Genomic DNA, 22,033 nt, shown 5'->3' on the forward strand with positions numbered 1-22,033 from the left:
TTCTGCTTTTTGGCTGTTATGAATAGCCAAACATTGATGCCTGAACACAATTTTGGGGGAGGGAGGGTGGGAACATATGCTTTCATTTCTCTTGGGTATAAACCCAGGAGTGGAATTGCTGGTATATAGGGTGACTATGTTGAGCATTTTGGGAAACTGCCAGACTATTTTCCAAAGCAGCTGCAGCATTCTGCACAATTTAAGAGAGATAGACAGACAGACACACACACACAGATGCCTATTTGGTGTTAATGTTGCAGCAATTCTCATGCAGTCCTCTCACAGATAATAAGGTGATTCTCCAAAGTTAGAAATAGTAAATGAGGGAAAATTGAGCATATTTTCCTCCAGTTATGATGCTCCTTGAGGGAAGAACTTGAGTCCTGTTCATTGCTATATACCCCAGGGGATATCCTAGTGACCAATAGTAAGCATTCGATATTTGTTGAGTGAATAAAGAGTCCCCCAAAGTCACTGTGCAGTAAAGGGTAAACTTTGCCCGAATACATGTCTGGCCTTTGCCCTTGACTCCTGGGAGGTAACTCCGAGCCCTTATAAAGAATTTCCTGACCATAAGAGTGTCTTTGTTTGTCTGAGGGCCTTAGGCCATGTCAGATAGTCTACAATATGATTTATGCTGAAGTCTTTGGGTCCCAGTCTTTAGGGAAGATGGACACTAAGGTCAGCCATGCAGGTAATCAACTATGCCTATGTGATTGAGCCTCAATAAAAACTCTGGATGCCAAGATGTGGGTGAGTTTCCCTGGTTAGCAATACTTCATGCATATTTTCATGCATTGCTTCTGGGAGAAGTTAAGTGCAGTCAACACAACTCTACAGGTAGAAGACAGCTGGAAGATCTGCACTTGAATTCTCCTGGACCCTGCTCTATGCATTTTCTTTTGGCTGCCAAAAATAAAAATTAATCATCAATAAACTGTAACTGTGAGTATAATAGTGAGTCCTTCTAGTGAGATATCAAACCTGAGAAACCTTGGAGATCCTGAACTTGAAGTTAGTATCAGAAGTGAGGGTGGTGTGGGTGATCTCAAAGTTTGTAGTTACTAACAATGTCAAACATTCTTAAAGATGATTAAGTAAATTTAGCACATTCAGTATTTCTCCAAACAAATGGCCTACAGAATCATTCATCAGACAAGGAATCATAGAGTAATTCAAGGAAGCTGTTGGATCTTGGTAGAGCTTTCATTTAATGAAATGTGAAAATCTTAGGCCACAGAGTTCCTTTCCTGAGCTACTTACAGTTTTATTAACTACTCATACTTGTATTATTAACAAAGAGATGTTGTGCTTACTGTACTTATGCTTCATTATTAACATATTTTTTCCCAGAGGAAAGGGTGACACATAATAAAAATTATAGGATTTGAATCGTAGCTGTGTCTTTCTCTGGTTGTAGGACCTTCTGTGAGCCTCCATCTCCTTATTTATAAAGTGGAAATGATAGAGATACCCCAAAGGACTGGCACAAGAAGCACATGATGAAGTGCATAGTGCCCTCCGCAAACTATGCAGCATGAAAACTCATAAAATTAAAAACAATTCTAAATTAGATTCACTCTGCCTTCATATACTTAGTGAATTTCTTCAGGAAGACAAAATCAATGATTTTGTCCATCTCAACCCATGATTACTTTCAAAAAATAAATTAATATAGCTTTCAAAAAGTTTTTCTATGAGAGGTATAGAAAAAAAGGTCTCCCACTGAAAAGCAGAGAAAGAAAGAAAAATAAAAATTCCTGTGTTTCAGTCTGAGCAAAAAGGTGGGGAGAGAGTCCTTGTGGAATGTCGCGTTCTAGATCTCTTAGCTATTCAAAGAGAGAGGCTACCTCAAAGAATTTTAAACTTACAGTTTTTCCTAAAAGTAACAAACATTTCAGTCAGTCAGCTTGTTATCTATTGGGTACATGGTCTTAGAAAAGATTAACCTGACAAATATTAATCATACAAAAGTAGGCCTGTGACTACACAAATTTAATGGAAACATACCTTTCAATTCAGAAGACAGACATAAGGAGGAAGAAAGGATACAAACTCACTGAGTGGCAGTCAGTAGTACACTGTACATACATTATCTCCTCATCCCTCACCATTCTCCCCATCCAGTGTCGTACCCTTTGCCTATGTTATGCATCCCAAAGGATGGTAGCACCACATTTTGCTTACACTAGAAACCTGGGCATCATTTTTACCTTTCAATTTTTCTCTCCTACTACATTTAAGCAATAACCAAATCTACAGATTTCATACCTTGATTTGTTTGCAAATCTCTCCTTTTCATCCCACTCCCAGTTTTGCCCCTTTCCAATCCATTGCCCTCATTGCAGAGTACTTTTCTAAATTAAGTATCTTAGCTTATTGTTCATCTGCTTGAATTACTTCAACAGCACTTTTTTGCCCTCAATATTCCAAGTCCCCAACACTCTTAATATAACTTACATGTCTTCTCATAACATAGACCCTGACAGCCTCTTTAACTTGCTATCTCTTCACTCTCTCTCTTCAAATCCAGGCATAATTAGGTTTCTCCAGCTCTCTCTTCCTCTGAATGTTTTTGATCCATTTCTTAGTTCAACAGTCCTATGATTCACCACAGTCTAAATTTCTCCCATGGTGACTCCCACATACAATTCAAAAATATATTTATACACATATGTGTCTGTGTATATATATACATATTTGTACTATCTGCAAATAAAAAGGGATATATGCTTATTGTGGACTGAATCATGTCTCCCAAAAAGATATACTGAAGTTCTAACCCACTGTACCTGTGAATGTGATCTAATTTGGAAGGGTCTTTGTAGACATAATCAAGTTAAGATGAGGTCATACTCAATTAGAATGGGCTCCAATCCAGTATCCCTGTTGTTTTTGTAAGAAGAGAAGAGACACTGGGAGGAAAATGTCATGTAAAGACACAGAGACACACAGACACAGAGGGAAGCTGGTCATGTGAGGGTGAAAGCAGAAACTGATCCTTTCAACTAGAAGCTAAAAGAAGGCAAAGAAAGTTTGTACCAGGAGCCTCAGAGGAAGCATGTCTCCGATGACACATTGATTTTGGACACCCATCCTCCGGAACTGTGAGAGTATACATTTCTCTTGTTTAAAGCCATCTAGTAAAGAAATTACCCTGTAAAGTAATTTGGGGTTTCTTTACTCTGGAAAAAAAAATGACTGCAATTGGAATGATTCAAGCAGATAAAAATAAAGTAATCTGTATTTTAGAAAAAGCACTCTGTTTACAGTAAGGAGAATATAGCATAGTGACTACAGCATATACTTTATTGTTTCAGGTGAGAGGAATGTAGCATAGTGAAGATAGTATACTTTCCTGTATACTTGTCATATCTTTCATCAGAGTGTAAGTTCTGGGAGGGTGGGCACTGTGCATTTTTCTGTCCATTCATGTATTTTCAGTATCTAGTACACCACTGCTAATAGCTAAGTAAATATTTGTTAAGTGCATGAATGAATGAATTTTTGACAATAACCCTAGTAAATGTATCATCCGTGATGGATCCTATTCCACTTTGTATCCTCAGTACCCAATACACAGCAGATTGTTGAAAGAATAAACAATGTTTAGAAACTAAGTAATTTGCCAAAATTCAACTGTTAAGTATTAATAGTTCATTTCATCTTTATCTTGGAAAGAGGAGAAAAAAAGACTGTGCATTAAATCTTATAAGCACCATATGCTTCCATGTGGAATTAGATTACAAAACACAGAAGGAAAAATGGCTGACTCCTTGTTTCTGACATCACCACCTTTAGAATAACTGGTAGACATTTGATACCAGTGACTTAGGTCACAGACAGAGATGGGGAAATAATTATTCCATTCAGTTCATTTTAAACTACTCACCACAGGAATTATTAAAAATGGAAAGACCTTCTTTGTTAGAAGTATGGTTCATTTTAATGTTGCCACAGTATTAATATCAAAACTCTGTGATGCAATTTGTTGCTTATTTTTTATTGTATTATTCATTTACAACAATATTATGTAAAGAATTACTAGGAAGGAAGTCTCTTTTTCCTTTTTGAAATGTCTTATTTTCTGAAATAGCAGTAAGTATTGTTATAAATATGTAGATTCATTACCAAAGATGTGGTTTATAATTGTTCTTGGTTTTTTCATCAACATATTAAGTATCAACTGATGAATTTCATTAAGTATAAAAATAAAACACACTTTTCTGTATTTGACTTCAAAGTAACCTCAGAATTACTTTTATCAGCAGCACATGTTCTACCTGTAAATTTATGCTACTCTTTTTATATATATTTAAAACAGAAACCAGCTTTGTGCTTTACAACAAATATAAATGGGGCAATTTGGATAATCAGAATAAATGAATAACAGCAGTACTAATAGAGCTGATCCTACTTGTGATGGCTCATTAACTCTACAGGATGCAATTCACTACCCTGGATCAGGGGTTAATAATGGTACATCATGGAGCTATTAGCAAAAGAAGGTTTCAATAGGAAATTAACAGAAGGTCTGTTCATTCATTGAGAAGTCAGTATTCCCTTTTGAATGTATAACCACATTAAGCCACATACCCAAAAAAGCCATGAAGAGAAAAAGCCAAAGAAAAGCAATAATTACTTAGTAGTACTAAGGTATTACTAGTATTATGTACTAGTAAAGCTAGTAAACACTTTAATGCATTTCATTACTTAATTTAATCATCACATCAATCCTTTCAGGTAGTTAAAAATATTAACCTCATTTTTCAGATGAGGAAACTGAGGTTTAGGAACTTGCTCAAAGTCCCATGTCAGTGAGTGGTGGAGTCTGGATTCCAGTGAGTAGCAGGACTCCAAAGCTTTGCTCCTAACTAGTCATACTGTGACAAACTGCCTCCCTACCACTGTCCTGTCACCAGCCTCACCAAGGCTAAATAATAATGAACAAATAAAAATCCCCATTTAGTCTGAGTTACCAAAAGTGGGGAGAGATATAGTGCCTTCTGGGGACAATGATTAGATTCCAAGAGGGAGAGAAAAGACAGAATGTTGTAGGAAAAGATATATTAACCAAACCTTTTATTTTCATATATAAATGACAAAGGTAAATCCGGGCAAAAATATTGTCCCATGGGTGACGCTGAAGAAATAACGTAGGGGGCATAGTTAGAAAGGGTGGATAAACATCGATATCCTCTGACCTCTAGTTTGTCAATAACTAGCTGTAAGATCCTGGGGAAAATAGTACAACCTAAAACAGCAATATTTCTTGTGGCTGGACCAGATATGCTGGTCTGTGAAACACTAGTGGTGACAATTTCTGTGCTCTGGAGAAAAAAAGTAAAATAAGTACAGGGTAGCAACATTCTCATTACACAAGCTGAATCCAATTTAGAAAATTGTCCTTTATTCTTAAAATTAGGTTTTTACTTCTTTCTTGTTAATATTTCAGTAATAAAATGATAATGGTGAAAGTCCTTGCAGAGGTTTTTAAAAATTTTTTCAATGTCCTTACTTAGCAGAATAGGTTGGTTACTTTACCTCATTCCATAAACTTTTTTGAATTGATACAGGGTTATGAAATCCCACACAGAGAACCACTACCTTAATATATTTTGGAAGTCAAAATGTTCAGGCTTTTTTACATTACCACAGCACTTGACAGTTTAAGCATTTTCACATGATTTTCTCTCTTGCTGCTTTATAGTTTATAAGGCAATCTCATTTTTCACAGATTGAAAAATAGAATGTAGGATGGTTAAGTAACTTGCTCAAGATTACAGATCATTAAAGAGCAGCCAGATTCCAATATGTGTCATTTGATTTCAGATACTATCTGCCTTTTAATCTGTAAGTGGTTCATAATCATAAGGAGAGTGTTCTCAAAACACTGAACTAATAAATCTGATATCTGGGGGCTGAGGGACAAGAGTTTTATCTTTTGAGAATTCTCCAGATGATTCTGGCATGCAGACATGTTTGGAGACCACTGTTCAACACCAAACAGTACCGGCCTCTGCCCACCCAGACTCACCAGAAGAAATAAAAGCTTTGGAGTCACACAGAACTGGGTATCTCTGGGCAAGTCTTATAATCTGCCCAAGCCTCAGTTCTTCATCTGTGAAATGAGGATAATGCTGCTTAATAAGTTGTAAGTATTACAAAAAGTATATGTAACGGGCCTAGATATGGTAGTCATTGAAAATTGGAAGCTATTTTGTCCCAACAAGCAAAAGTCCAGGGCCAGAAAGCATCACTAGTGAACAGACTTTTAAAGGAGAATTAATACCTACTTTTCCAACTCTTCCATAAAAGACTTAAGAAGGGAATACTTCCAAACTCATTCCACAAGGCAAGGTTTCCCTGATATCCAAACCAGACAAAAAATGCTACAAGAAAAGAAAATTATGGGCCAATACCTCTGACGAACAGATGCAAAAATACTCAATAAAATAGTAAACTGAATTTAACAATACATTGAAAGCATCATACACCATGATCGACTTGGATTTGTTCCAGAGATGCAGAGATGGTTCAATATCCACAATTTAGTCAATGTGCTACACCACATTAACAAAATGAAAGATAAAAATCATATGATCATCTCAATAGATGCAGATGAAGCAGTTACAAAATTCAGCATTCATTTATGACAAAAATGCTCAACCAAGTGGGTAAAGAGGGAATATACCTCAACATAATAAAGGCCATCTATGACAAGCCCACAGCTAATGTCATACTCAGTAGTGAAAAGCTGAAAGCATTTCTGCTAGTATCAGGAACTAGACAAGGATGCATGGTCTTGCCCCCTTTATTCAACACATTGGAAGCCCTACCCAAATCAATTAGGCAAGAAAAAGAAATAAAAGATATCCAAATCTAAAAGAGAACTAAAACTATCATTATTTGTGGATAACATATTATGTATAGAAACTTTAAAGACTCCAACAAAATACTGTTAGAACTAATGAATTCAATAAAGTTGCAGAATACAAAATCAATATAGAAAAATCTTCTGTATTTCTATATGCTAATAACAAACTATCAGAGAAATTAAGAAAACAATCTCATTTATTATACAATTGCACTAAAAAGAATAAAATACCTAGAAATACCCAAGAAGTTGAAAACCCTATACACTGAAAACCGTAAGGCCTTATTAAAAGTATCTGAAGAAGGCACATGGTGATGGAGAGATATTTTGTGCTTGTGAATTGGAAGAATTAATATTTTTAAAATGTTTATACTATGCAAAGTGATCTATAGGTTCAATGTAATTCTTATCAAAATTCCAATGGAATTTTTCACAAAAATAGAACAAGCAATCATAGAATTTCTATGGAACCAGAAAAAATCCCAAAGAGCCAAAGCAATCTTGAGAAAGAAGAACAAAGCTGAAGGTACCACTCTCCCTGATTCCAAGCTATATTACGAAGTGATAGTAATGCAACGTATGTTACTGGCATAAAAACAGAATAGAGAGCCCAGAAATAATCCCACATGAATATGGTCAATTACTGCAATTTACAACAAAGGAGCCAAGACTATACAATGCAGAGGGGAGAGTCTCTTCAATAAATGGGGTTGGAAACTGGACAGCCACATGCAAAAGAATGACACTGGACCTGTATCTTACACTATGTACAAGAGTAAACCTACAATGGATTAAAGACTTGAATGTGAGACTTAAAACCATTAAACTCCTAGAAGAAAATATAGAGGGAAAGCTCCTTGACATTGGTCCTGGTGATGATTTTTTGGATTTGACACCAAAAGCAAAGGTAATGAAAGCAAAAATAAACAAGTGGGGCCCTGGCTGGCGTAGCTCAGTGGATTGAGCATGGGCTGCGAACCAAAGTGTCACAGGTTCGATTCCCAGTCAGGGCACATGCCTGGGTTGCAGGCCATGGCCCCCAGCAACCACACATTGATGTTTCTCTCTCTCTCTCTCTCTTTCTCCCTCCCTTCCCTCTCTAAAAATAAATAAAAATGAAATCTTTTAAAAAAAAGATGCAAACCATTTAAAAAAATAATAAAAAATAAACAAGTGGGGCTATATCAAAATACAAAGCTTTGGCACAGCAAAGGAAAACATCAATGAAATGAAAAGGCAACCTACAGAATGGGAGAAAATATTTGCAGATCATATATTTGATAAGGGGTTAATATTCCAAATATATCAAGAATTCATATAACTCAGCAGAAAAGAAAATATGATTGGACATATTTCTAAAGAAGACATGCAAGTGGAAAACACACATGAAAGATGCTTGACATCACTGATCATGAGGGAAATGCAGGTCAAAACTACAGTGAGATGTCGATCACCTCATTGTGTTAGATGGCTATGAATAGAACAACAAGAAGTGCTGGTGAGGATGTGGAGAAGAGGGAACATGTGTGCACTGTTTGTGGAGTGTAGATCCATGCAGTCACGATGGAAAGCAGTATGGAAGTTGAGAAAGGTGGGGAGTGGTGGTGGGTGGAGTGGGAGAAGTGAGTGAAGATCGCCTAAAGTTACAAACTTCCAGTTACAAAACAGGTTCTGGGGATGTAATGTATAGAATGATGATTATAGTAAATACTTTATTGTATTTTAAAAGTTGCTAAGGAAGTATATCTTCAAAGTTCTCATCACAAGAAAAAAATTTTCTGACTATGTGTGTTGATGAATTAATTAAATGTGGTGATCATTTTGCAACCTACACAGATATGGAATCATTATGTTGTACACCTGAAACTAAATGATGTTTTATGTCAATAAAAAATGGAACCTATTTTACTGCCTAGCATGATTTTCTAATATTACTGAATAATAATAAGGTTTATATTATAAATAGTGATGAGTCTAGAATGTTCCTGAAGCACCCTCACAACAAATACAGATAATACACTCATTCATGACCCTGGGATGGTCTCCAGGTCTCAGTTTCTTCCTCTGTGAAATAGCTGTGTCTGTTTATTACTAAAGTATCTCCTGGCTGGAGAGTCTAGGGCTCCATAGTTTTGGTTGAGTTAAAAGCCCAATTTTGAAATAGCGGTTCTTAGTCGAGTATTAAACATGTATATTGAAATAATTGGTGATTATAAATAACAGATCTCTATAATTATGCTGTCATTTTCTATCAAGGTCAGACTGTGTCCAAAGCTAAATGTTGGCTTCTTTATAGTATATAATTTTATCTACTTGGCCTCAAAAATATTTGAAGCAATATTCAAATACAGAAATGTATATCTAATGCCCCTGAAGTACTCATAACACTCAGGGATATCTGCTTCCAGATTTCGGTCTATGTATTGTTACACATACACAGGCAGTCTGCCATGGTACTCTTCACGTGCCACTATTAAATGTCAACACACCAACTGCATACTTCCCATAAGCTTCATCGGTGCTGATTTATGACTGTATTCAGCCACTTACTGATTATAAAAAATTGTGTTACATACTCCTTCAAAAAATATAGGATGCAATTTACAAAAAATTATAATGACTAAAATAAAGCCAGAGAAAGAGCTAAGAATCCCCAACAATGGGGTAGAAATGGAAGAGATGGGAAAATAGGGCAGGGGAGTTTTTTTCAGGAAACTGGGAAAAGCTATTTATAAAAACTGCACATTTAAAGCTAGCATTAAGATTTTTTTTTGGCAGTTTAAGAATATGAAAATATGGCTTTTGCTTAATATTTTTGCCAAAGATGGAACATACTAATTGTTAATATATAGATAAAACTTAAATATAGAAAGTTTTCTAAGAATAAAATGTATGCATTTAAACCTTTTTGGGGTAGTAGTGAGTGCTCTTCTTTTGGTAACTGACTTACTCTTGTCCTTCTGAAAACATATATGCTAAAGCAGTCCACCTTCATTGCACTCTCATCTTGCTATTTTCTGTTCCTTCCCTTGTTTTATAAAATTCAAGTAGGTTTTAATAAGGAAAACACAAGGCTATTATGGTAATAGGAGCAAGGATTAAAAATTATACCCATTATCCATTCATATTAACAGGTTGTTTTTAATCCCCTGAGCATGATTAATTTTATTGATTGCTTTCTACCCTCTGCTTCAGTTATAATCAAAATGAAAAGTCTCCCCTGGTTTCAGACCTACTTTCCTTTCTGCTCCTGCTGTCCCTGCCCTGGCCGGGGCACATGGTTGCCTCCACCTTGGCTGCTCTGAGAGCCTCCTTCTCACTGGTCCCTTTGTTGCCAGGGCCCTCCACATCAGGCATCCTGTAAATGCAGCTATATTAATTTTTCTATAGCAGACCTATGATTATGTCTTTTCTCCCCTAAAACTCCTTCCCGGCCACTCACTTTATGAGAGTCCTGTGTGCCATTCAAGCTTCCGTGATTTTCTCACAAATCTGCTCTTTTTACTGTGCACTTGGGGGTACCCTGCTCTCCAGCCCAACCACATGTTAGTGACTAAGTCAAATCTGAGTTTTTCATCTCCTTTACTATACTGTTTCATCTAATAAGACAGATAAATGAAGATAATAATAATAACCACATATAATTTCTATGTACAATAGGCCACAACTCTTTACAGATATTGGAGAGTTTACATTGGCCACTAAATCTCACAAGTCACACATAACAATCTAACTTAAGGAGGTATGCTTGTACTTATAACCAAAAATCCAGCACTGTCATTTCATATTTAATATATATAAAATTTATTCTTTTGCTGCTGATATAGGATTTCCTTTTAGATGCCAAGGTACAGGAGGCCAGCTGGCAGGGTTAGACTAGGGAAAAAAAACAGGCCACGTTGAACTCCCATGCAACAGAAACAAATGAAGCCTAATTTTCTGACCTGTCTTGTTTGTTTTGGTTCATTCGTCTCAGTGTAATGTACAATACAAATAACTTTAAAGTAGATATCAGGATACCTGGAATTGAGTCCCATTTCTGCCACACCCAACCACATAGCTTCCAGAAAAATCATACAACTTCTCTGTCATTTTTTTCACATACAAAATGGAAATCTGTCTTGCTTTATTCAAACAGTGCACATGCATAAAGAATTACTATTATTTTATTTGCCATTCCCTATAACATATTCCCTTTTTGGTATCTATTAGCTTTTCAATTCTCTGTGCTTCCCAAAGCTTTTAAAGACTCCATGATTCCATTTCAATGCCACTGAGAGTCCTAGAGAAGGTAGCAAACACGAAATGTCACAACTAATGTTCAAATATATTGCTTTTAGATCGGATCATCTCTAGGGCCTTCTTAGCTTTAAAACAGTAAGGAAACAGGGCTCAAAGACATGGACAACAGTGTGGTACTTGCTGGGAGGGCAGGAATATAAGGGGACTAAATGGTAATGGAAAAAATATAATAAAGATTAAATTGAAAATAGTAAGATTCTGAATTCAAATTTATATCTGAAGTTCACATATTTTATTTATATGTAAGGAAAACTTCAGATATGTAAACATCATCCCCATCCTCCTAACTGAGAAGTGCTTGGACATGCCCAAATTTCCCTGTCTCACGATTCTAGACCTCATGAAGGTCGAGAATGTCTCCTCCCTCTTGGTATAAAACCTTGCAGGACATATCACATCTCTTGTAGTACTTCACACTACAGTTATTCCTTTTATATCTGAATACAGATTTGTTTTAAATAAACATGTGAATTGGAAACAAATTACTGAGACATATTTTATGTTAATTCTTATATTGTTAGTTGTGATATTAGAGATTCTGAAGGAAGAAAAATTCCCACCAATGTTTTCTTGGGAAGGAGATGCAAAGATTCTAAAATGTCTACTTTGTGAGATATTAAAGTATATGGTGAAGTATACATAGCACACAGGAAATTATAGCAACTGCTTGCTTCAAAACCTAGGCTGGTTATCCTAATGGAAATAAGACAGTCAGAGAAAGAAAAATACCCTATGATCTCACTTATATGTGGAATCTAATGAGCAAGATAAACTGACAAACAGAACAGAATTAGAGAGATGTGTACATGAAACAGACTGACAGATCTCAGAGGGGAGGGGGTGGGGACTGGATAAAAGAAGGTGAAGACTATTAGCCAAAGAATATATATGCATAGCCCCCGGACACAGACAATACTGTGGTGAAGACCCGGGTGGGACTGGCAGGGGGTGAGCAAAGTGGGTGTAAAATGGGGGCCACCTGTAAAGGTGTCAACAATAAAAAATAGAATTTAAAATCAAGATGACAAACGTACTAACTCTCCTTCCCCATACTAACTCCCCTCCCAAAGTAGACAGTAATAAATACCAGAAATCAAACTTCTTTGCTGTCCTATTTTAAAGGTTTACTGGCTGGAATCTGATCTCGCTGCCACTGCCATGTCGTTCAGGACAGTCTGTATGAACTTTCAACAAAATTACAGATAGGATAAAAAAACAAATTTTTCTACAGTGTGGAGATTTTGGAGTCAGCCTCATCTGACTCAAAGTAAATGGAAGCTCTAAGTAAATGGAAATAGATGCTTCCAAATGCACATACACACAGACATACAACACATTTTAGGGACAACCAAAGTAAAGATAATTTCAGAGTATAGTCCAAAAAATGATATATAATATTCAAGAATTTTTATTCTTCCATATTTGATGAGAACCAAGGATAGAAAAAAAAAGTCTAGCCTATTTTTCCCCAACACAAAATACAACACTTGTAGTTTTAACTGAAATTAAACCTCAATTTTAAAATCTGTCATTATTTATAACCAAAATAAACAGCAGCACTGAGTGATTCAGACAGCAGAATGATAAGAAAGGTATTTATAGAAAGACACTAAAACCTTCTGGAAAAACAGAATGAAAAGCCAGTACTTACCTGGCATAAACCACTGATGCACATATCCAAAGAGTCTGTGTTGCAACGAGTCCCGTCTAAGACCTTTGGTGCGAGTTCAACAACCAGGGTTGTTCCTTTGGCCTGGCACTTGAGGGAACATGGGTTCTCGGGGTCATTAGACACAGGAAGCCATTCGTAAAACTGGTCGTGGTACTTGACGTCATTATGAGCTGAGCATTGTTGAGCTCGGAAATCACCTTCTTCCGGCGGGCAGTCCTGAAGAAGAAAGTGGGGAGGGACAAACACAGGTTGAGGAGCAGGTATGTGGTCTTTCAAGGTCTTAGAACAGAAAGCAAATATCCTGGTCACTACACATGGACTCTCTCATGTCATCTGAGAGGTCATATGATTATTTGGTCCTCAGAATGAATACATTTGAGAAAGTAACCACCTTGAAATGTATTTTCTGAAAGATGTTTAATGGTCCATGGGTTCCTCCACATTGTAATATCATTTTTATCACCTTATAACTTAAATAGAACTTAGTAAAATCAGAGGATTAGTTGATAGCATCTCTGTTGATGAGAATATTTTAGCCAACAACAGCAAAAAATTATGATTTCATTCAAAAAGTTTTTGTGGGGTCGTTCATGAGTTTTTCAAAAAACTTAGGCTGCACAGTATCTAGAATTAAACACAGGGAACAAAAAAAAAGAGAAAACAGCATTTGTACGTGAATTCCTTTAGCTTAAGGCAGTGTGGTGGAGGGGAACAGTGTGGAACAGATGTCCTCCTCCTCAGAAGGGAGTGTGGCCGCACTGTGGCGGGTCCCTCTGAGCCTAGGTTTCCTATGTCTAGAACAGAGGCAATAATAACACCCAGCTCTCAAGGTCTCAAGGTGAGGATTTCATGAACTGTTGTCAGCCAAATACCGACACAAGGAACACAATGCCGGGTAGATATTACAATTTAACAAGGCCACTGAAGAGGAAGAGTTGGAGAATAAGGAGATTTTCTGAATTTGAATTTAAAATAATGTTGGCAGAGACCAGTAGAAAAGAAGAATATGTTTTAAGTGTACATTTTATAAAGGGCATTTTGAAATGTAAAACTGTAGCTAACGTGGCTATTACCTAATGAATGATAAGCTTCAGTGAAAGCAGATATGACTTAACTTTAAAAAGGCAAATATTGCTGTCCCTTGTACAGGATTTTTGATAGGTCTATTTTTTTTTTGCCATGTGTTCAGATTAGGATGTACTACATAGAATATTCATTTGTGGAAAAGCTTTTATTATAGTTTTTACCTCAAATAAAGAATCAGCATATGGCCTTTAGCAATCCTTGGTTATTACACATCATTTTTGAGAGTTCTCTCATACAAATTTTCTTGTTCTGAAAATCTCTTCACATTTAAGTAAGCATTCTGAGAACAGCATTACTGTATTTTATAAAATGGAATTCCTGACAGCTTTATCAAATTTTAGTGGTACATAAGTAGCATATAAGGATCTAGTAGTTGGGAAGCATAATTTTCTCAACAAGATAGAATATAAAAAATTAAACACTTATTTAGAATGAACATAAATAAGTCCCAAATACAATGATAAACTCTCAAAGGCATTTTATTGTTAGTATTCTATAAGTTCTCAGAGTTAATACATAGTACTAAAAGAAAAGAATAATTTTTATAACATAGACAGAGATATGAGTTATGTACATAGATATGTACCCAACAAGGTTGTGTGATTTTGAAGATTATCAGAAAAAGTAAAATTAAAATACATTACTTACTAATTTTTTAAAGAATAAGTTACATACTAAAATTTTTAAAAAGAATAATAAATACATGTTATATTTTATTGTGATATTTACTTGCTTGTTGTGAGGAATAAAACAAAAACCACAGCCTATGAAACTATTCTATGAATCAGAAAACAGTAAATTCTGAGATAGGCAACACAACTATGATCTTAAATGTTTTAATACCAGCTGCTTTCAAACCATGCATTCCAACATAAAAGTACAAACAGATTTAACATTAACTCTTGGATTTATGTCCCAAAAACAAGAATGCAACTTTCTTAGGTGACAAATTTTATCATCTCTGCCTAGACCTCACTTATTAGCTTCCATCCTAAAATAACCCTATGACTAACCACAGCCTTCAAACCCTTCCCATCCTCTTCCCTAAATGCCCCCATCTGAGACTGTACAGAGACTGTCAAGAAGCTGCTCCCCCTTGTTTAGCTAGTTTAACAAAGTCAGCTTGACACACAGTCGGCAAGTTTCCCTGCTGGCCATGGCACAGAGAGAACTTCCACAGTGAACTGAGAGCTTTATTAATAATGTTTAAATAAAGTGTATTCAGTCTAACCATTCATCACAAGAGTCACTTGATTACTCAGTAGTAAAGAAGAAAGATTGAAGTGGACTCAATAAAACATAACATTGAACAAATCATACAGAGTGGTTTCAAACCCCTCTCATAATTACCTTTACCTTCTTTATTACAAATACGTGAACCAACTACAGGGGATTCCAGGGTTAGGCTGAATCACCTCTGCATTAAAGTAATATGGATAATATATAATTCAGAGAAGTCTTAGTATGCATCAGAGGTAATGTCCTGCATTTATCAAATTTGAAGAAAACAGTGTCAATTACATTTTTAACTTGATGTTATATCATCTTAGTGCAGATGAACTCCCAGAGTCTCTCATGAGTCCTTTCTGTTCAATAAAATATGATGAGTCTTCCCATCTTTACTGAAATACATGGGACTCAAAGGTAAAATTAGTAAAAAATGAAGTTAAATATTTGAACGTTTAGGTTTTCTTTTCTGTAACAAAAGCAGTAAACTTATTTAAACACATTGCAGAAAACAGCAAACAGATTGTTCCTGCTCAAAAATTCACCTATATCTATTAGCTATAAGAACACCTGTTACAGGTTTTATGAACTTTCATAACTGGACATATATCTGAGAATAATTTTTGTGAATATTTTTACTCACTTTTATCAGTACTGTCTTTCCTTCCACCTGTATTTTTATAGGGGTGGGGAACTATAGTTAGCTAATTTGAGAATGTACTTAAAACCTGGAGTTCCGAGTCAGAAACTGAACTTGAACTTTTTTAAATTTGAGTTTATTTATACTTGGCAAAATGCAACTTCCTGTTTGAGGAAAAAGGACTTACAAAGACTTATAAAACAGGTTTGGAAAGCTTCTTGGACATCAAATGGCTCTTACAAAATAATATTTTGATGATTTAAGTGTAAATGAATTAGAAACATATGAATCAAATTTCCCTCAAAATACATGTTTAAAAATTAAAGAAAAAGGATTTGGCAAAAGTTTCTTTTTTGTTGAATCCAAAACATCTCAAGCATAGTTCAGGACACTCACTGAACTCCTGATGCATCTGGGATCACCCAGCTATAGGGGTGGAAACTCAAGCAAAGTCATCATAGACTCTTGTCCAACATGCGTCATAACAATAACTACAACAGAAAACTCCTATTTGTATAGAGATTCACCATGTACAAAGTTTGTAATGATAATTTTGTCCATGAAACTACCATGCTTCCTGATCCTCCTAAAAGTCCTATTTAGACAATGATATCCTAACTGCTTTGAAGAATATTTTGCATCTTGTCCTGGCATCATCTTCGAAATGTCAGCTTCTGGAGAGATGATTTATGATACCATGTCATCAGTTCTGACCAAGACAGGTGGTATTCCGTAGGGTATATCAAATGCAGAATGAACCAAACACATTCTTCCCCACTGCCCACCCCTCACAAGACCCTGGCAGAAAACACACTGTGGGAAGGATGCACCCGACTAAAGATCCCAACTTCCAGCCTCTCATACATCTGCAGATACACCATCCAGCAGAAATAGAGCAAGAGAGAGCAAAAAATGCTTATTGGCCTTCTGTCTATTTCCAACTAATATTTACAGCTCTGTAGATTGAGAACTCCGAGTCAGGCTACTGAGTCAGGACTTTTCACTCTGAAAAAAATGTATTTTATTTAAAATAGTTATATGATCCCATTACTTACTGTATTTATCCATTTAACACAATGTAATATTTTTATCTCAAATTTTCAAGAACTCTATCCTAACTGAGTATCTTCTTTAAAAACACAAAAATAAAATCTGAGCTTTTATATGCTGTTATTATAATTCATAAAATCTGTGGAGTCCTGCTATATATGAATCCAATTCAAAATATTTTCTGATTAATTAACTAGCCAGTGGGAAAGATAAGATGGATCTCAGATGTCCCCTGATGATGACAAGTGGGTCAGATTACACTGTGGGACAAAAGGGGACTCACTGGGTGAAATATAGAAGATTATATCTCAGCAGCTGAAGTGGTAGCATCTGATAGGCCTTCAAAATGGTTTTGGAAAAATATATAGAATATACATTCAGGGTCAGAAGAAACATTACTTTTTATTTTTTCTCTTTTTGAAGAAGACATTCTCCTTCCTGAGGGATGTCCTTCTGTTTTACCTTTACTCTTAAATATTCACTAGTTGGCCTTTTCTGCTAATTTTGCTGTTCAGCTGAAATTATTATGAGTGCCTTGGTATAAATGTCATATTCTGATTCTATAATTTTATTTGTAGTGTAGCTATTAATACCTGATACTATTAAGAAGACACTGGAAATTATATACTAGGAGACCACATGTAGTAACTGAAGAATCTGTCCTGCTCCCTGCATTTCCCCATCCTGCCACTGTTCTAAATTCTGTCTCCTCGATCATGCCCTGATCAGTCAACCTCCACAAGAGTTACTGTGCAAAAAACAAAATTAGAATTGTTTAGTAAGGCACCTACTCCATCCTCCAGCAATCTGGATTGCCAGTTTATGATATAAATATATTAGAAATTTATCAGGTTCTTGGTTACTTTAAAAAATCTTATTGGTTCTAAGTTTTACCCTCAACACATTAGAAACTCTCTGTACTGATGAGCACATAGGAAAAAATTACTGTAAAAGGTTCCTATATGATAAATGGCAGAAGGCTCTGGAAAACAGACCCCCTAAAGCTCTCAAATCTCTTAGCACACGTGAATAAAAGGCAGGCTGCCTCTTTTATATGCTTTGGCCTTTATTGCTTGTCTTTCTGCTTCTTTTATTCAAAGTTAAAATGAAACCATTGAACCGTAAATATTCACTGATGTAATTTTTGTTCTCAGAAACATAATCAATGTCTCAGTTTCTATTTCCAACTCAGACCTTCTCTCCTGAACTCCAGATTCATACATACAGCTGCTTCCTTACCATCTGGATACCTAAGACACCACAAACTCAATATTTCCAAACCTGAAACCCTGTTCTTCCCCCTCCCCCAAATACGTTCCCTCTGCAGCCTTCCCCATCACTGACAATGTCAACTCCATCCCTTCAGGCCCCAAATCTTAAAGCAGTAGTCCTCACACTTAAGTGTGCATCCAAATCATCTGAGGGCCTGTCAAAACTCAAGATTGCTGGGGCCCCACTCTCTCATTTCTGATTCAGTAAACCTAGACTGAGATTCAAGAATTTGCATTTACAACAAGTTCCCAGACAATGGTGATGTTGCTGGTTTGGTGGCCATGCTTTGAGAACCACTGCTATGGGATGATCTTTGTCTCCTACGTTCAATCCGTCAGGAAAGTTTGGCTCTACATACAAAAGTATGCAGAGTCTGACCACAGTCTAGTCCAAGCCACCATCGTGTCTTGCCTACATTATTACAAGTCCCCTGCCTGACCTTCCTTCTCCTGCCCTTGTTCTCCCACAGACCTCTGTCAACAAAGCTGCCACACTGCTCTTATTAGAGCATAAAGCAGATCTTGTTGCCTTGTTGCTTTAACTCTGCAATGGCTCCCCACTTCACTCAGATTAAAAGCAAAATCCTCATCTCAAATAGCCAGGCAAACACCTGGCCCAATTCTCTCCTAGTCTCTTCCTTGCTCCCTTGGCTTCAGCCATACTGGATACCCAGCTACTTCTTGAAGACTCCAGGAATATACTTACTTTGGGACACATGCATTATTAATCCCCCCTGCTCAGAATTCTCTTTGCCCAGATTCCAAGTGGCAGATGACCTCATCTCTGTCAAGTCTTTGCTCAAATACATCTCACTTAGACCTACTCTGACTTCCCTGTGTACCACTGTAACACCAGCCCCATTATGAATTCTTTATCCTCTCGGCTTTTTTTTCTGTAACACTTAATCACCTTCAAGTACAACACATAACTTACTTTTTATGCTTTTATTGTGTCATCTCCTGTCTTCTTTGCTAAAGCATAAGCTCCAGGAGGACAAGGATCTTTGATTGTTTGGCTTGCTGTTATATACAAGAACTCCAATATTTATTTTTCAGAACAAACAACACATTGAATAAATGAAACAGAAGTCATGTTTTCATTGTATAAATTCCAATTCTGTTTTCCTGAATTTTGCAGGAAATCTGAATCTTGACAGCTTTCTAAGCAAGAAATCTTAGAAAATCTTAATGGGACATCTAATTTGTTTCTTTTTTCTAAAATACAGATTTACCAGAATACTTTTCACTTCAGACACTAGGAAAATTGAGTAGGGATTCTTGCCTACTTTCTCAATGGCAGATTGATAGTTTCTCTTTCATGTAAACAAATTTAACAGGGGAATATTAATAAATATAAAATCTGCTGAAATAAATTATTATTCAATAAATAGCCAGACATTCATAAATTTTATATAACACCCAGTGCATGCATGCATGCACTATAAAGCACTAATGTTAAGGTATCAAGCTTTATCCCCCAAATTTTGGACACCTGCTTATACTAACATCAACATCATCATCATCATCAAAAGCATTTATTTGTGCAAGACTGCTAGCTGCTATGAAAATGAAATTAAACAGACATCGTCCCTGCCCTGTCTAGACAGTATATGCGTAGACAACTCTATTACATTTCAAGAGAATAATATTTAAATCTCTAACACATCACTGTAAGTGCAAAGAACAAAAAGCAGGGTAGATTTGGAGGGTGGTGCCAGCCATTCTTGGCTCATCATCCTCTTTTGATGGGATCAGTTTATGTAGCATTAACCATGAAGTTGGTTTTTGGAACAGTTAGTTGTTGGGACACTTCATTTTCACATATACAAGATATATTAAAGAGGTCTTCTTTTTGTTTCCTTTTTTTCCTGGTATAATAGATTCACAGATTTTCTTTATGTTCCTTCTAAATGATCAATATTTTTGAAAAATAACACATTTAAGGGAAATAAGTGCCCATTAAAATTAATCATTAATCATTTTAACACTTTCCTACAGATCAGGCTTGTGTTCAATGGAGTAACATCTTTATAGATTTGTGACCCTGTAAAATAATATGAAACTCTCTGGTTTATTCAACTTTGGGTGTGTTCTCCTCTGTGCCAACTAAGTGAACACTGGTAACAGGTATATTGAACAGCTTCAAACCATTCTGATGTGTTTATTCAGGTCCAGACATAAGAGATTCAAAATGTATGATACAATAAATCATTAACCCCACCCTCCTTACCTAATAAGCTTGTTATCTGAAAATAAATGGTCTTCCTGGCTAGTTTTTAACGTCTCCAGGCATCTGAAAACTGGTCTAAGTAAAAACATTTAAACGCTTAGTTTAAGAGTTCATTTATGGTGGGGAGGATAGCTATTATTTCATTTTTTTCTCCTTTGAACAATATAGATGTTTGGAATGTAATCCCCAGAGGTATTTGTAGGACTGGTTGAAGTTTGTCATGTTAGACTCTTAATTCTCCCAATTTTGAAAATATTCATTCCTTGAGGCCTTTTATTATTTTTAGTCCCTTTCCTTGAATTAGCTCCAATTTAGCAGTATCTTTTCTGAAATCAGCATTTCTGACTATTCACTATTTTTTTATCTAGTCTAAAATAAATGTCCAGCCATTTCCCCAAATTAGCATATTTAAAGTGGTAATTTGCAGTTCTTTTTGAAGCATGGCATACAATTTCATTTTATAAGCACACAATTATGTACTTTGTTTGTTTTCAGACTGCATTTCCCAAAATAATGGTGGTGGAAAGCCAGGTTAGAGGAAGGACTAGTATAGGAGAAATATTTTAGCACATTAATTCTTCAACTGTTACCATTGCTTAGGTTTGTTGTAGAACAAGTTCATTATGTTTCCATTTATAAGTGGGAAAGGGTAATAAAGCTTAACATATTACAAAGGAACAAATACGTGGGCTGAAGTTGTCTCCTGGAACATGTGGTGCTCACTTAGAGGAAAATGGAAAGAGACACTGTCTAGAGCAATTCAAAGGTAAATACCATGCCAGATGATTCAAAGAGGACCCCAGCGTTCTCTTTTCACCCTTCTCTTCCTGTTAGTGAGTGGATAACCAAGTGTCTGATGTTGGCTGCAGGCTTAACTCCTTTTTTGGCTCTTTGTATCTTGCCAGCTGTTTGTTTTCCTGGCACTGTATCTAATTAGTGTTCCTTTATGGAGGCATGGAATACAGTCTCATGAATGACTTAAAATACATCTGAGCATTCTCTTGGTAAGATCTTTTGATCTTATAAGGTTCATCCCCGTTATTTCCTCCTGCATAGCAGAGATCAGGCTTGTACTTGAATTGATTATCCAGGCAGTTCACTGAAGAATGATGGCAGGGCTGAAAGCACTGGGAGAGGCACCAGATCAATGGGTGAAGAAGAAAGCCATCTATTCTTCAATCGATGGAATGGAATAGAGCCTCCTCGCAGGATTCTGGATGGGGGCCCCTGACCACTAATGTAAATCATCCTGGCAACATTCACGATGCTCTCGTGTCACAATTTCCAAAGAGAGAAAACAAGGTGTTCTCACACTGTCCATAGTATCAGCAAAGATTAGCTGGGTCTTTCCCTACAGACTTTGGAATAAGGGGAAAGAGAGAGGGATTACTGTGGATAAAATGTTTGAAAGTTTAGTGACATTCTCTTTTCCTTACCTAGTCACTTTTCAACTTCTAGATCAAAATTCCTATTCCAACAACCAACTTCATGGTTAATACTATATAAACTGATCCTGTAAAAGAAGTATCCTTAGGTTTCTGGAAGCTTCGTCATGGGTATGGCCGTGAAACTTTCCAAAGCAAACATCAGAACTCATATTTGATAAATTAGAGTATATGTATGGTAACAGTAGGATAATATTTGAAAACTGGATTATTTTAGAAAAATCTGATAGCCA

The 22,033-nt window shown here is 36.1% G+C and overlaps 1 protein-coding gene across 2 annotated transcripts in view; it reads right to left on the reverse strand.

Annotated features, from left to right (window-relative positions):
* ADAMTSL1 (ADAMTS like 1) overlaps window positions 1-22,033 on the reverse strand; it is a 924,426-nt gene that overhangs the window by 313,011 nt on the left and 589,382 nt on the right. For both annotated transcript variants that reach the window (XM_045840784.1, XM_045840785.1), the window contains one exon: window positions 12,831-13,067. In XM_045840784.1, the coding sequence (XP_045696740.1) occupies window positions 12,831-13,067 (237 nt within the window). The remainder of the gene's footprint in view (window positions 1-12,830; window positions 13,068-22,033) is intronic.

This window comes from Phyllostomus hastatus, unplaced genomic scaffold, assembly GCF_019186645.2.
Source record: "Phyllostomus hastatus isolate PE091 unplaced genomic scaffold, TTU_PhHast_1.1 phas_contig_34, whole genome shotgun sequence".
Lineage (NCBI taxonomy): Eukaryota > Metazoa > Chordata > Mammalia > Chiroptera > Phyllostomidae > Phyllostomus > Phyllostomus hastatus.